Source organism: Brassica oleracea, chromosome C2, assembly GCF_000695525.1.
Source record: "Brassica oleracea var. oleracea cultivar TO1000 chromosome C2, BOL, whole genome shotgun sequence".
Classification (NCBI taxonomy): domain Eukaryota; kingdom Viridiplantae; phylum Streptophyta; class Magnoliopsida; order Brassicales; family Brassicaceae; genus Brassica; species Brassica oleracea.
Window position 1 is genome coordinate 17,252,275 of NC_027749.1, and position 13,083 is coordinate 17,265,357.

Consider the following 13,083-nt stretch of genomic DNA (forward strand, 5'->3'; position numbering starts at 1 on the left):
TTTGTTAGGTCGCGATCGCCTTGGTTGTCTCTCGCGAACGGGTTGAGGCTGATCGTCAGATCGAGCTGAGGCAGTGACGGGAACGCGAGACGGAATTGAGTTCAAGGGTTCGTCTGAGCTGAGATTGGGATGAAGCTGAGACGGTAATGCTTGCTGGAACGGAATCAAGAACGAATTAGGGTTCTTCGGGATTAGGGTTCCAAAAGACCAAGGCGGCGCCGTCTATTGTTTCTGCGAGTGTGGGCGCGTCTGAGATCGGATTGACGAACGGTTTTCGCTGATACGGTTTTCGCTGATAGATTCGTCTTGTCCAGAGCTTCAATTTGATATGTGGCTCGTCGTCTGGTTCCTCGGAGTTTGAGAGATAGATTGATTTTAAGTTACGCCTGGATTAGGGTTTATGTGTGACGGATTTTAGGTTAGGTTTTGTCTCAGGATTTTGGAGTCTATCGTGCTGATAACTTGTTGTGAATGAAGAAGGGAACTTGTGTGTATTATTAGGTCGACCAACTGGTCTTTATATACATATGGTAATGCCGGTCTAAGTACTGGATCGACATGAGATCGTACTTATCCTTAACTAGATAATTACTAGCAATACGTAAGATAAACACCAACTATAATGTAGATAAACACAAGAGTAGATAGGCGCCAGTATGATCCTGCGGATGGGCTTGGTCCGTCTTGCTACACGGGCTGATAAATGGGTCGATCACTAAATGGTTTATAACAGTTGAGTATAACATTCCAAATATTTATTTTAGTTATATTTTGTTGAGATTATTTAATAATCGTGGTTATACAAACCATGGTTTCAGTATGTAGTTTGACATTAATTTTTTTCACAAAAACTGGATTCATATTCAAGATTTGAAAGTTATACAAATCGACATGACATTTGATTTAGTGATATACATAAAAAAAATCTTGAAATGATGAAGGATTTCTCGTTAATTTTCTCATATTAATGTGTAATCTGAAAATACAGCATATATATTTTTGCAAGCTTGAGGAAAATTTTTATTTGAGTACAATGAGACATGTCCGATTTGTGTTGAATTTTCGTTGACAGAATTTATGATAATTTTTAGGTTTGTGTGGTATACGGCCATCCCAGTGCCTGATTGACCGCTTGGTTAAGTAGGTAGGACGACTCCTTCTCTTTTTGCAGGTACTGATTGCTGAGTCGATAAGCTACCCTTATGCAACCCGTTCTCTTGCTTGAAGTTGAAGGTGTGGAGATTCTACCTTTGTAAGTGTTTTGGTTGTCTCGGATCCTTCCCTGATTTCCCGGCTTTTATGAGCTTCATTGTCCGAATAGATTGCGGTTTGTTGAAGTAACCAGTAGTCAACTACTCCGGTTGGAAGGTCGGCTCATATGATGTGTACAGTCGCTTAGGCTCGGGGTGTACCAGCAATGTGGATCTCCTGCGTTTATTCCATCTTCACATGCAAGAGAGATCCACTAGTTGAGAACGGTATCGGTTCTGCGCATATCTTTCTTTTTTAAGTGGATTGTGCCGGTTAGGTTTGTGTAAGAGAAACTTAGTAGGTTGGGATAGAAATGGGTTCGCTGATTCAAATCTGTAATCGATTCTGAAATCCCCGATTCGGGTTTTTTCGTATTTTAAATAAATATAATATTAAGAAAAAAAACATGTTTTGCCATATATTAAAATATTGAAATCCAGATTTGAATAATGTTCAGTTTAATCGAAAACAAGTAAGCTGGCTTTGAAAAAAAAAGCATCAGAAGACACTGGTAAGTAATGTGAACACTACTAGGTTCATTAAAAGTTGAGTTTGTTAATGAGCAAAAAAAAAACAGAGGAATGAGCAAAAAAAAAAGTCTCAGATGTTAACATGTTCCCCACAAATTACGTACCAAATGACGACTCCTTGTTCCACGAGTACGTTTGCGTGATTAACGTTAAGATTCACACGCACACACTTGTATACATCAATCAGATTAAGCATATATATATATAAAGAGGGCTCACAGATTTGCGAATCTTACTAATTGGGTGGTTTCGAATTTGATTAAGCTTTTCTTTGTGCAAAAGTAATAATTGTGTAAATCTTATGAACTAAAGTCTTCGCTAGGGGCTGCAGAAATGTCCCATCTTGTCTCCCTTTTAATTATATATCTCCAGGCGAATCTGCATTACTCGTTTTCGCTGGTTGCTTGTATCTATCTTCATCAAATCTCTTCTCACACCCAAAGTCACTTACAAATCCCTAATGAAATTGATTTTGGCATTCATATGGTGACATAATATTATAAAACTAACTCAAATATGTGTTGAAGATGCTTCAATTTTCTTTTGAAATCTATCAGAGATCTCTATTTCATGGAGAACACGATCATCAGAGAATTCGTTCCAGCTAACTTATTTGCAGAATTCGTTCCAGCTAACTTTGATTATCGAAAACCTTGGAAATCTATTCTATTAAAATAGCAGTGTGACCCATTGATAAAACTATGGTTCAACTATTATTTTTTTTATCTTTATCACTATTTAGAATATTATTTATTATACTTTATGCCATTAGACCTATATTTAAATTACCAATTAAAAAGACCTAAAAAAATTAAAACAAAAAATATACTCAATCTAGTTTTGTTTTAAAATTACTAAGTGTTCAACTTGTAGTGAACATAATATGCGTAATCTCACCCCTAGGCCGATTATTATTTGCATACTCCAATTTCGTTAAACTAGACCTGATTTATTTTAGAATTTTAAAACTGAAAATATAGATGATTAACTAATCCTTCTAAGAATCTCAACCCTACGCTCCTCGATATACAATATACATGTCATGTGGACCTACAATTTACTTATGCAGGTAGATTGTTTTGTCACTGTTTTTATCATGATAATCATGTTATACATCAAATATTTCTTATTGGAAATAACTAAAAGCAAAATGATGTCCAACATGCAATTAACTTTCCCCTTCTTTTTCTTTCTTTAGCGCATCCAATGGAACTTTGTTTTGACATTTTTTATTAATAATGTTTTGTGCATCGAGTAATATGTTCCTCGTTTCTTTATGCAAACGAAGGACTAATATAATGTGTGTATGGTTTGAGAACACATACAAGCATATATATATATATATATATTGGACTATCCTATTACTAGAAAAACAAAGATTAGCATACTCTATGATTAGAAAACAAAGATTGTCAATCCTAGAATTAACTTTCAAATGTAATTTAAGAGTTTAAATGTAATAGGTTTTTTCTTGCTTGGGGACCAGATCTGCTTGGTGGCCATTTGACATAGTCATTTAGTTAGGGGCTAAGAGAAAGGTTCCAAATATGAGAAAGTGGGTGGATATAGGCACTTATAGATTATCTCCACTAATTAAGGATTATACATGTGATTATGAATCCACAATGTCTATATCTCTTGCTACCTTCTCCATAAACAGATTTGAAATAGAAAAATAGAAAAGTCTTTATATATATATTATAGAGATTACATGAACCATAGCCATGTTAGCCCAACTTTGTTGAAAGCTACTACAAAATTTCCAGAATTTTCAAATAAACTTGCATCTCATTGAGATGGAAGACCACTAATCTTGCGTCTTAAGACAGCTGAGAACCGGTTTCACCAGAAATTGTCCAAATAAAATTTGACTAAAGATTTATGGCACAAAAAAATTTCTTTAAATTACTTCACAAAACAACTTTAGGCGAAGACTTAGGCACTCCAGTTTAATGAAAGTTTTTAAAAGGAAAATAAGGAGAAAGTATTGGCCAACTTGCTTTGTGTATAAAGTTTATAAACTGATAGGATTTAAATTTCTTCTTGAACAAGTCGATGTTTCTAGGTCTCAAATTTAAATCGATTGAATGAAAATTTGGTCCATGGGAAAACATATAACGATATTTTTATATGAGATCTTTCTTTCTATCTTGTTAAGTGGTGGTAAATGGACATACCAATGAAATGGAGCTGCAATTCATGTGGATTATTTAAATTTCTGTGGCTACAATATTCAAATTAGTAAACAATATGGTTTTAATAGACAAATGACATAATGTTAAAATGATTTAATAATTTCACAGGTTTTTTTTACCAACTACACTTCGAAATTATGATGTGTGTTCTGTCATTACGTACTTCCACAGTTCCACTATTGCACAAAATAATGTTCGAATAATAAAATAAAATCCTATTATTTAAATCATGTAACTAAGTTAAAATAAAATTGTCCTCTGATTCTATAATTTCTATTCACAGTTTTATATTTTTCACAAATCACTGTTATGCGTTTATTTTTAGATAAAGCAATCAAACAATGTTCGGAGGGTTCAACAGAGCAAACTTTGCTAAAGCATCAGCTTTAACATTGTTAAGCCTGGGAACATGATGAAAATAAACAGCAGAAAAAAAATTACAAAGATGCTCAATATCAAATAGCACTCCTTGTGCTTTAACTGATTTCGATCGGGACGAGATGGTGGTGCTGAGAGATTGTGAATCTGACCAGATAGTCTGCGTTCGTAATCCCAAGTTGATTGCCTCTAAAAGGCCAGTTTTAACCGCTAAAGCTTCTGCTATAAAGACAGAGCCGACACTATAAGACACTATAATCAAACCTATATAAGTATGAAGAAGTTCTTTCTTACAGCATAACGAGTTAAACATATTTTCCATGATAAAGAACTGATGTTTATAGACAAGAAACTGATGGCAACCATCAACCAAACGGTTGACAATCTGATAATAGTGATGTTTAATCTCTTGAAATTCATAATTAATCACGAATTTGGGAATAATACAATTGATCTCTTCATTCAAGATCTATAGTCCCGGCAAAAGTGTTATTATTTGACAAATAGAAGTACCAGCTGTATATATCTTGATGGTTTTTTCTAGCACCATTTAGGTTTTCTTATCAATTAGTCTATCGATTTTGACATAAATGGTGTTTATATTATCATTACAAGATCTCCAAGATCAACATTATGACCCACCATAATTTGATTAGCAGCGAAATTCAACCAATGGGGTTTATAATAAACTATTACTTTAAAATAAAGTCGATCCCACAAAAGAGAATATTTAAACTATAATGTAGCTTTTGGTTGATAAATGCGATTAGTTTAATCTTGACCCACACATCAGGAAGACTCCACAAAAACCAAAATTAGACATTTGATTATTCAAATCCCAATCTCCTTTAATAGATATCTCCTAAGCATCTTTCTGAAGCCAACCAAAGATGGTGGGGTGTGATGATTCATCCCGAAGCCCCATCATACATTCCAAGTGACACTTAATCGAGCAAATTAAATGTTTTATTAATACTAGATATAGCTTTTCTTAAAGCAGAGGGGCTTTAGGCTACAAACTTACAAATTAATCAAAGTGGGACACGTCAAGTGGTTACATTAACATGCACGCACTGTCACACAGATACATCTATACTCTTAAATGCCATTATTAATCGGGATTTACTAATCGCTAGGAAATTATTAATTACTCCCTCCGGTTTCAAAGTGTCACTTAGACACTTTTCATACATATTAAGAAATTCATTAAAATACATTTATGTTTTTATTAATATCACGTATCTAACCAATAGTATTTTAGATAAATCGATTTATTTATAAAATCAATGCATTTTGCAATTAATTTTCAGCTAAAAGATTGTATAAATTGCATTGATATTGTAGAATGACACTCTTTGTGAAACAAAAAAAATGAGCTAAAGTGACATTTAATATGAAACAGAGGGAATATAATATTCCTTCGGTCTTATTTTAGTTATCGTTTTAAATCTGTACACACAGATTAAAAAACTATTTAATTTTGTAAATAAAAACATTATTACATGTAACCACATTTGAACCAACAGAAAAATAAATTAGAATATAAAATAAATAGAATATAAACGATATTTATTTTGAAACAAAAATTTTACATTACAACAAAAATTAAGATATAACGGAAAGAGTACTATTTAGGAAGCATCTGCCACGGATATGAAATTCAGAAACTGTTTTAAACTACTAACGTAGAATTGTAAGAAGAAAAAGGAACTGCAAGAATAAAAATATACTCCCTCCGTTTCATTTTACTTGTCGTTCTAGACTTAGACACACAGATTAATAAAACATTTAAGTTTATCTATTTACTAGATAAAAACATCATTACCAATATACCTAACCAGATTTCAACCAATAAAAAAATAGATTAGAATAAAAAATTAATAAATTTTGCATTGAAATCATAAAACGATACTAATTTTGAAACAAAAATTTTGTTCTAAAACGACATCTAATTCGAAACGGAGGGAGTATCTAATAAAAATCTTGATATTTTTACTGTTATACACTAGTATATTCATATACATACCTTTTAAGAAAATATTATAAAATAACAACATATGTGTTGCATATTATACATATGGAAGTTCGATGCAAGTTTTTTTTTTTTTAGTTCGATGCAAGTTATACTCCAGATATACTTTATTACTATGCAGTTCTGCAATGTTCTCTGATAAAGCTTTGATACACGTGATTTAGTACTTACGTAAAGTATCGTTATAAAAGTTAACTAAAACAGAATATATAAACAACATTTAATATGATCATTGATCCGTGGTCTCAAGATATAAGCAGCCACATATTTTCTTTGTTAGATAAGCAGCCACGTTTTATGCCTCACATCGAGGAAGCGACCATGGAAAACTATTAGAAAATCTTTTATTTATCTTTTAACACAACTTACTTCCATTAAAATCAACTTATTAGACTAAGCATCTTTTAAGTTAAAAACCATACACTACAATAGCAAAATATATTTTGATTAATCTTCACGAAAAGTTAACAACGAATTCGAGCTGAGGCTTGAACGGTAAAAGCCTTTACAAAAAAAATCAGACATCAGAAATTTAGTCACTTTATGTTGTGGTGTTGAAAGCCAATTCCCACTAACAAAACAAACTAATAAAATAAACTTTCGGGCTCCGTTCAGAACTTTACACTAGTAAGACCAGCTCCATTGGTGAGCCTTTAAAGAAGTTCTTAACATTAAAGAAAAATGAAAAAGTAATTAATATTAGTGAGAGAGTGTAGAAAAGTTCTTAATTTGGGCATTTAAGGACTGATTCTAAACATCAAATGACAGATGTTACACTATCATTGTTTCAATTGGTTTAAAAAAATTAATGTATAACTAAATTATTATAATAACATTATTTTTTTTGTTTTAGAAACTTTCATAGGTTTTAACTGATGGAGCTGCTCTAAGCAAACTGAAAATAACACCTGGTAAAAAAAACCTCGATTCTCAAAATATTACTTCGGGCAGAATTTGATGATTTCTTCCGTTCCAGAAATTTTAATTAGTTAACATCTAGCTACGAATAGAATCGAATCGATTTATATTTGAATTCAATAGTTCGCTAAACATTTATTTTCAAAGTTATCGTGTAATATACTTTTTGTATGAACCCACAGTTTTACCTTCCTATATAAATTTTATTCCCATTCTTATTTCTTATCATAAACATGCAAAGGTAAAAAACATGTAAGCGTTTCACGTTTAGCTACTAGGCTTTGAATTGACTAGTAACGTAAAACACAAAGATATGTTTATGATTCGAATTAAAATGACGACTTTTTTTTGAACTTTATTAAAATGACGACTTGGAAAAAAAAACATCTAAAACTAGTCTATGATGACGAAGGTTATCTAAGCTTCTTGAGAATTATCTCGTTAAACTAAGTTATAACTGTTAGTATAACTCGATGATACAAAATTCGTACAAATAATATTAGATATACCAAAACTTGTGTGATTTGTTCTTTAGGAAATTCACCACCAAAAGCAAAACAAATTGGCATGAATTCCTCCAAAAGTAAGAAACCGGCACTCAAATGTTACCAATATGTCGAAGCTGTTTTTTAATGTTAGTTTTGGTAATATAGCTACTATTTTTTTCCATAACCAGTAGAAAACCTCCAATGTACTACAAAAAATTTGATCACCAATCAAATCCAAGTGTTGTTAATCCAATGGCTTCAAAAGTCAAAAAAGGTTAACCTTTTTTAATGGTTGGCCTTTTTATATTAAGAACACTCGTCGGCCAATTATCCTTTTACTTCATGCCTTTTGATCTTTAAAAACAATATAATTTGACATCTTGACTTCTTATTGAGGATGTTTAGTTGAAATCTAGTCATTTGACATTTACAATTACTAAAAAGTATCTTCAATAAAAGGAAGGTAACTTCATGCATACGTCTAAAAACCAGTATGTAAATCATATAAATTATTTAGCCCGACTTTCTTCTTTATTAGACTTTAAAGATACAATTCTCCGTAATCTTATTGAATAACATTTCACGATCAACCTAGTACGTGTCCATCATTACTACAGAAACCAAATGTATATTCTGAAGAAAATGAAGGACAATAAACTTATTGGAATTGATCGGAACCGGCGGAGCTAATCCGACGTGCCCAAAGTGAATGTAATAAGTGGTTTGATGCAAACTTAAATCATAATGATGATGCACAGCCACCACACCAGACACAGAATACACAAGCTCTATGCATGTGGGATATTTAATTGGTAGATGGATCTTAAACTATGGAATCACCATACAGTGGATATGATTGGGTATGGTTAGATGAAATGGGAAATCAACAACTAAAGGGTTTAAAAAATAAGAAGAGACCCTTGTCCCTTTTACATTCAGAATTGGATGTTCTCATCTGGGCTATGGAGAATATGATTCAACATACCACATGTTAGTATTTCGGAATAGACTGCAAAGAGGTAATTGCGATATCAAGGATCCGGCAGCATGGCCAGATTTTTCGACAAAACTATCAGAGTTAGCATCACTGCAAGGATGCTTCCAAGAATTTAAGATCTTTCACGTTTCAAGGGCACATAACAAGACAGTAGACTCTCTAGCCAGGACTGCGCAATCTTTTCATAAAAGTTTTATTTTTTGTTGGTTTTTTAATTCCGGTCTGAATTCTCAGATATACTCTAGTTTAAGTAATAGAACAGTCGTTTGTTGTAAACAAGATATTTTTCATATTTATTATATTTTGTCCTTTGCAAGAAAATGATGATTATTCTTTCCATGATTTATGGCCCAAAGAGAAAAGGGTTACTTCAAAAACTTACAACGAAATAATACTGTTGCATAATAACCTAAACTTAAAATTTCTATGACAACAACAATTCTTGCACAGTAAAAGAATCTATGGATCATTCTAATGAACATATTTACCGATATAACCGCACACATAGTAATTTCAAACACATTTTCTCCTCCTCAGGCTCTACACCTTGAGTAAAACATATTTACTTAGCCACATTGTGTTAATGGCTGAACAAGTTTTACGTGTGTTCTAAAAATCGGTCTAGGCGGCGCTCACCTAATCAGTAAATCGGGTATGAGCTAGACGACTTTTCAAACCAATTTTTTTTTTTTAAAATTGGTTTTGGCATTCAAACAATCAGCCTAAGCGCCCGCGATCACCGCCTAACAATTTTTAGAACATTGGGTGTACACCATCTTCAACCAAATTTAAGCCTCTGAATCAATTTTCTTTCTAGATTTGGCAACTCTTAAGAAAATTTTTGGTAAGTGATTGTTGAGTATATAGCTACAAGAGTGAGTGGAAAATAGATGGAAGTACTTTGACAAGTGACACTAAGCATGCAGGGAAAAAGAACCATAGACAAAATGGTCAATGCAAAAATACCCTGAACTCACTATAAACCCCGCAATCTAACTCTCTCGAACCCTCGACCTCACCTACAAATCCACAGCATTACCCATTTGGTCAACCTCAAGTACAGTTTAAATAACTATAGGGAAGTGTTGAAACAATGACAAGTCTCAATAATAAATGTAACAAACAATGAATCAATGATGCATTGCATACATTTCAAAACCACCCTCAAGTTATGCTTTTGCATCTCTCTATCAACAAACCATTCTGATGAACATATATATATATATGCCTACACATAGAGCAACCCCCCAGGGACACATCTGTTTTAACGAATAAAACAATGACACAACAAATCTGCGTTTAAAGTGAGGTCTGGTCAACCAACCTTCTTATCAGATCCTTTTAGGTTTAAGTTGAACCATTTTCTCTTCGATTTGTCTCTACTCTCTGATCCGCCTTCTTCACCCACACTAGCCCCATCGCCTTTAGATTCATCTCCCTGAGCTTTGCTGCTACTTCCATTGCTCAAGTTGCTACCGCTTGGTGTCTTCACCACAGAGAAAGAGGAATGGATTGAATCCCGTTGCTTTAGAAGTTCATCCACCTTCACCATTATCCAAAGAAGACACATATCAATCAATGCAAGAGTTCCCTCAGAGCTTAAAGTTCACAAAACTTGCAGCAAGGAATAAAAGTAGAGAAAAGAGATCAATCAACGCACCGTTTGCTTCTCCTGTGTATATCTGTTGGTTACTTCTTGAAACCGCGCCAAAGCCTTGCAAAAAGAATATAACAAAGTCATAATTATATATGGTCTCCCTGACTAACTAACTAACTGAGCTCTTAATAGCAGAAAGTTACTTTTCGGTACTCTGTTTCAAACTGCCGCAGATCGTTTCTCTTTCTTAAAATCTGAGCTTCAATCTCCTTCAAATTCTCTGTTGTGTCCTCGTAGGTCTTGGCACAGAGTGCCTCAATTGTGTAGGATGCAGTCTTGAAAAAGTTATCACCTGAAAAGTAGCTAGAGACCAGTTAAACTAACTGGTCTCAAAGACAGTCCAGTAAAAGAGAACAATGATTCATTACCATAAACTGCAAAGATATGAGTGCCAGCTTTCAGTTCTGAAACCTCACAAGGTTGAAGACCTTCCAACCGCTTAAAGAAAGCAGATTCAGGGTCTTTGGCTACAGCTAACTGCACAATAAAGAATGCTTTCACACATCTGCATATTCTAATATCGAAAAGAAAAGAGCTCAAAAACTTGCATACCGCATTGATAGTAGAATCCATTCTATAGACTTGGAAATGTAAGAAATACATGCCAGCTGACGTCACCTTGCCTGTTTTCTCACTCTCTTCCTGCAAGAACAAGCCTGATGCCGTTAAAGACAGTTCCGTAATGGTGTAATGCTAAGAACAACATTCTTTTAATATTAAGTTTACCTGTAAGGCCAATCCATAGCCGCCACTTGAATCTTGCTCAAAATAAAGTAACTGCAGAGAGATAGACAGAGTTAGAAGCTAGTTGGATTGGATACAGTCAACACTATCAGGTATATGGTTCAGTAGTGGCATATACCTTAAATTTACTTTGTGCTGCTGATGTAACTCTAACAACCACACCTGACTCAGCTTGTTGTTCACTTATCGTCACTCCAAAAAAGTGAGCGCATTGCTTCTCCACCTGATATTAAGAGATTAGATCACTTCACTTTTCAAATAACACAAGAGGGCTGTTCGTTTGGTTGCCGCACGTACCGGCGGCAGCGGCAGCGTCAACATTCTGCGTCAACTCTTGTTCGTTTCGTTGACGCAGGAAACTGAGTCTGACGCCGCGTCCGAACGCCGCGTCCTGCGGCTGACGCAGATAAAATCTGCGGTCGCGATATAGTATGCGGCAGCGGCAGCGTCTGTGTCTGCGAAACGAACAACAACTGTCCTCATTGACGCTGCCGCCGCCGCTGACGCCGAAACCTGCGGCAACCAAACGAACAGGAATAAGGACATAAGAGTTCGTTCAGCACCTTCCCGCTGACTGATGTTCCAATGGGAAGGGGCCTCACAGTGACAGTTCCGTTCATAGCCTCCTCGAGAACATTGGCAGATACAGAGGTCTTGATAGGCACACCTAGCTTGCTGAATAAAGCAGCAAACATGGTGTTAACGGTTCCGAGGTTAGACAAGTCAATTTCCATGTCCATTCCATCAGCATCAAGGGCCTCAAAGCCTGCATTGTCGTATTGCCTTCTCTTTTCAGGATCAGACAAGATGCTGTAGGAATATGCGACTTCCTTGAAAAGCTCGGAAGCATCAGGGTTGTTGGCATTCTTGTCTGGATGATACCTATCAAAATCAATATGGTAATCAAAGATTACATCTTTACTACTGGGAGAATCTAAAAAGAAGAAGAAAGGAGGTGGTTACTTTAGCGCAAGTTTTCTGTAAGAGGATTTGATTTCTTGATCAGACGCGGTTCTTGATACGGAGAGGACCTCGTAGGGGTCCCTTCGAGTTGCCGGAGAAGACGAGCCACCAGCCTTTTTGGAACTCATCGTCTCACCAAGAATACGAGATCGAGAAAGAAATCGAGACGAGGGTTTTCCAGGACCAAGTCTAAATTTATTTTGATTTTCTCTTGTAAAATTGTAACTCGATGAGGGTGCCACTTCGGGTTTACTCAGACCAAACCCTTGAAACAAGTTGCATACGCCTGGTCTTTTAAGTTTTCTTCTTCTTTTTTTTTTTTACATGACATAGAAAATAGAAAAATTACACCAACTAACCATAAATTTATTAATACAGAAATCTTACATTTTAGATTTGCATATTCTAAAATATATTTGTATGTAAAAATAAGAAACATACTTGATTTTATAGTACGTATTGATTAAATTTTAAAAGTACAAATTTAATGTTAACTTTATATGATTAAATGGTGTATCAAAAATATGTACCGTAAATGTAAATACACTATAAGAGCATTTCCAAAAAGGAACTCTATTTTGAAGTTTCCAAAATCCTATATTTGAAGTTTAAAAGTGTTTTTCTCCAAAAGCAAAACTTCAAACTCAACTTCAAAACTATTTATATTTTATAATATAGTCTTTATATTTGTCACTAATTTGAATTCATAAACTTTTGTAAATGACTAGCACATATATAAACATATTACAACAATATTAATTAATAAAATATTCTATTAAATATAAAAATTTAAATAAAAATAACTTAATTAATATTAAACTTCAAACAAAATACCATATTATTTCATAAAATGATTTTCGTAATGCATATATGATATATTAGTGCATTTCAAAGTAAAAATGGCTCTGCTTACTTTGTAAGTTACGAGCT

The 13,083-nt window shown here is 34.0% G+C and overlaps 1 protein-coding gene across 1 annotated transcript; it reads right to left on the minus strand.

Moving 5' to 3' along the window:
- Positions 1–9,917: 9,917 nt before the first annotated feature.
- On the minus strand, positions 9,918–12,404 carry LOC106324706 (chaperone protein dnaJ 15-like). The gene is made up of 9 exons (XM_013762673.1): positions 12,154–12,404; positions 11,754–12,072; positions 11,309–11,413; positions 11,173–11,223; positions 10,999–11,088; positions 10,815–10,923; positions 10,590–10,738; positions 10,450–10,503; positions 9,918–10,332 (listed from the first exon to the last, which is right to left on the minus strand). The coding sequence occupies exons 1-9, from the start codon at positions 12,279–12,281 to the stop codon at positions 10,105–10,107; spliced, it is 1,233 nt and encodes a 410-aa protein (XP_013618127.1). The 5' UTR covers positions 12,282–12,404; the 3' UTR covers positions 9,918–10,104.
- Between the last annotated feature and the right edge of the window lie 679 nt (positions 12,405–13,083).

What these genes read in the sequence shown, in the direction of transcription:
- LOC106324706 (XM_013762673.1), bottom strand. Translation starts at nt 12,281, where the DNA reads ATGAGTTCCAAAAAGGCTGGTGGCTCGTCTTCTCCGGCAACTCGAAGG. An exon ending in GAACATCAGTCAGCGGGAAG is followed by an intron (nt 11,414 to 11,753) that starts GTGCTGAACGAA and finishes TCTTAATATCAG; the next exon opens with GTGGAGAAGCAATGCGCTCA. An exon ending in TCATATCTTTGCAGTTTATG is followed by an intron (nt 10,739 to 10,814) that starts GTAATGAATCAT and finishes GCTACTTTTCAG; the next exon opens with GTGATAACTTTTTCAAGACT.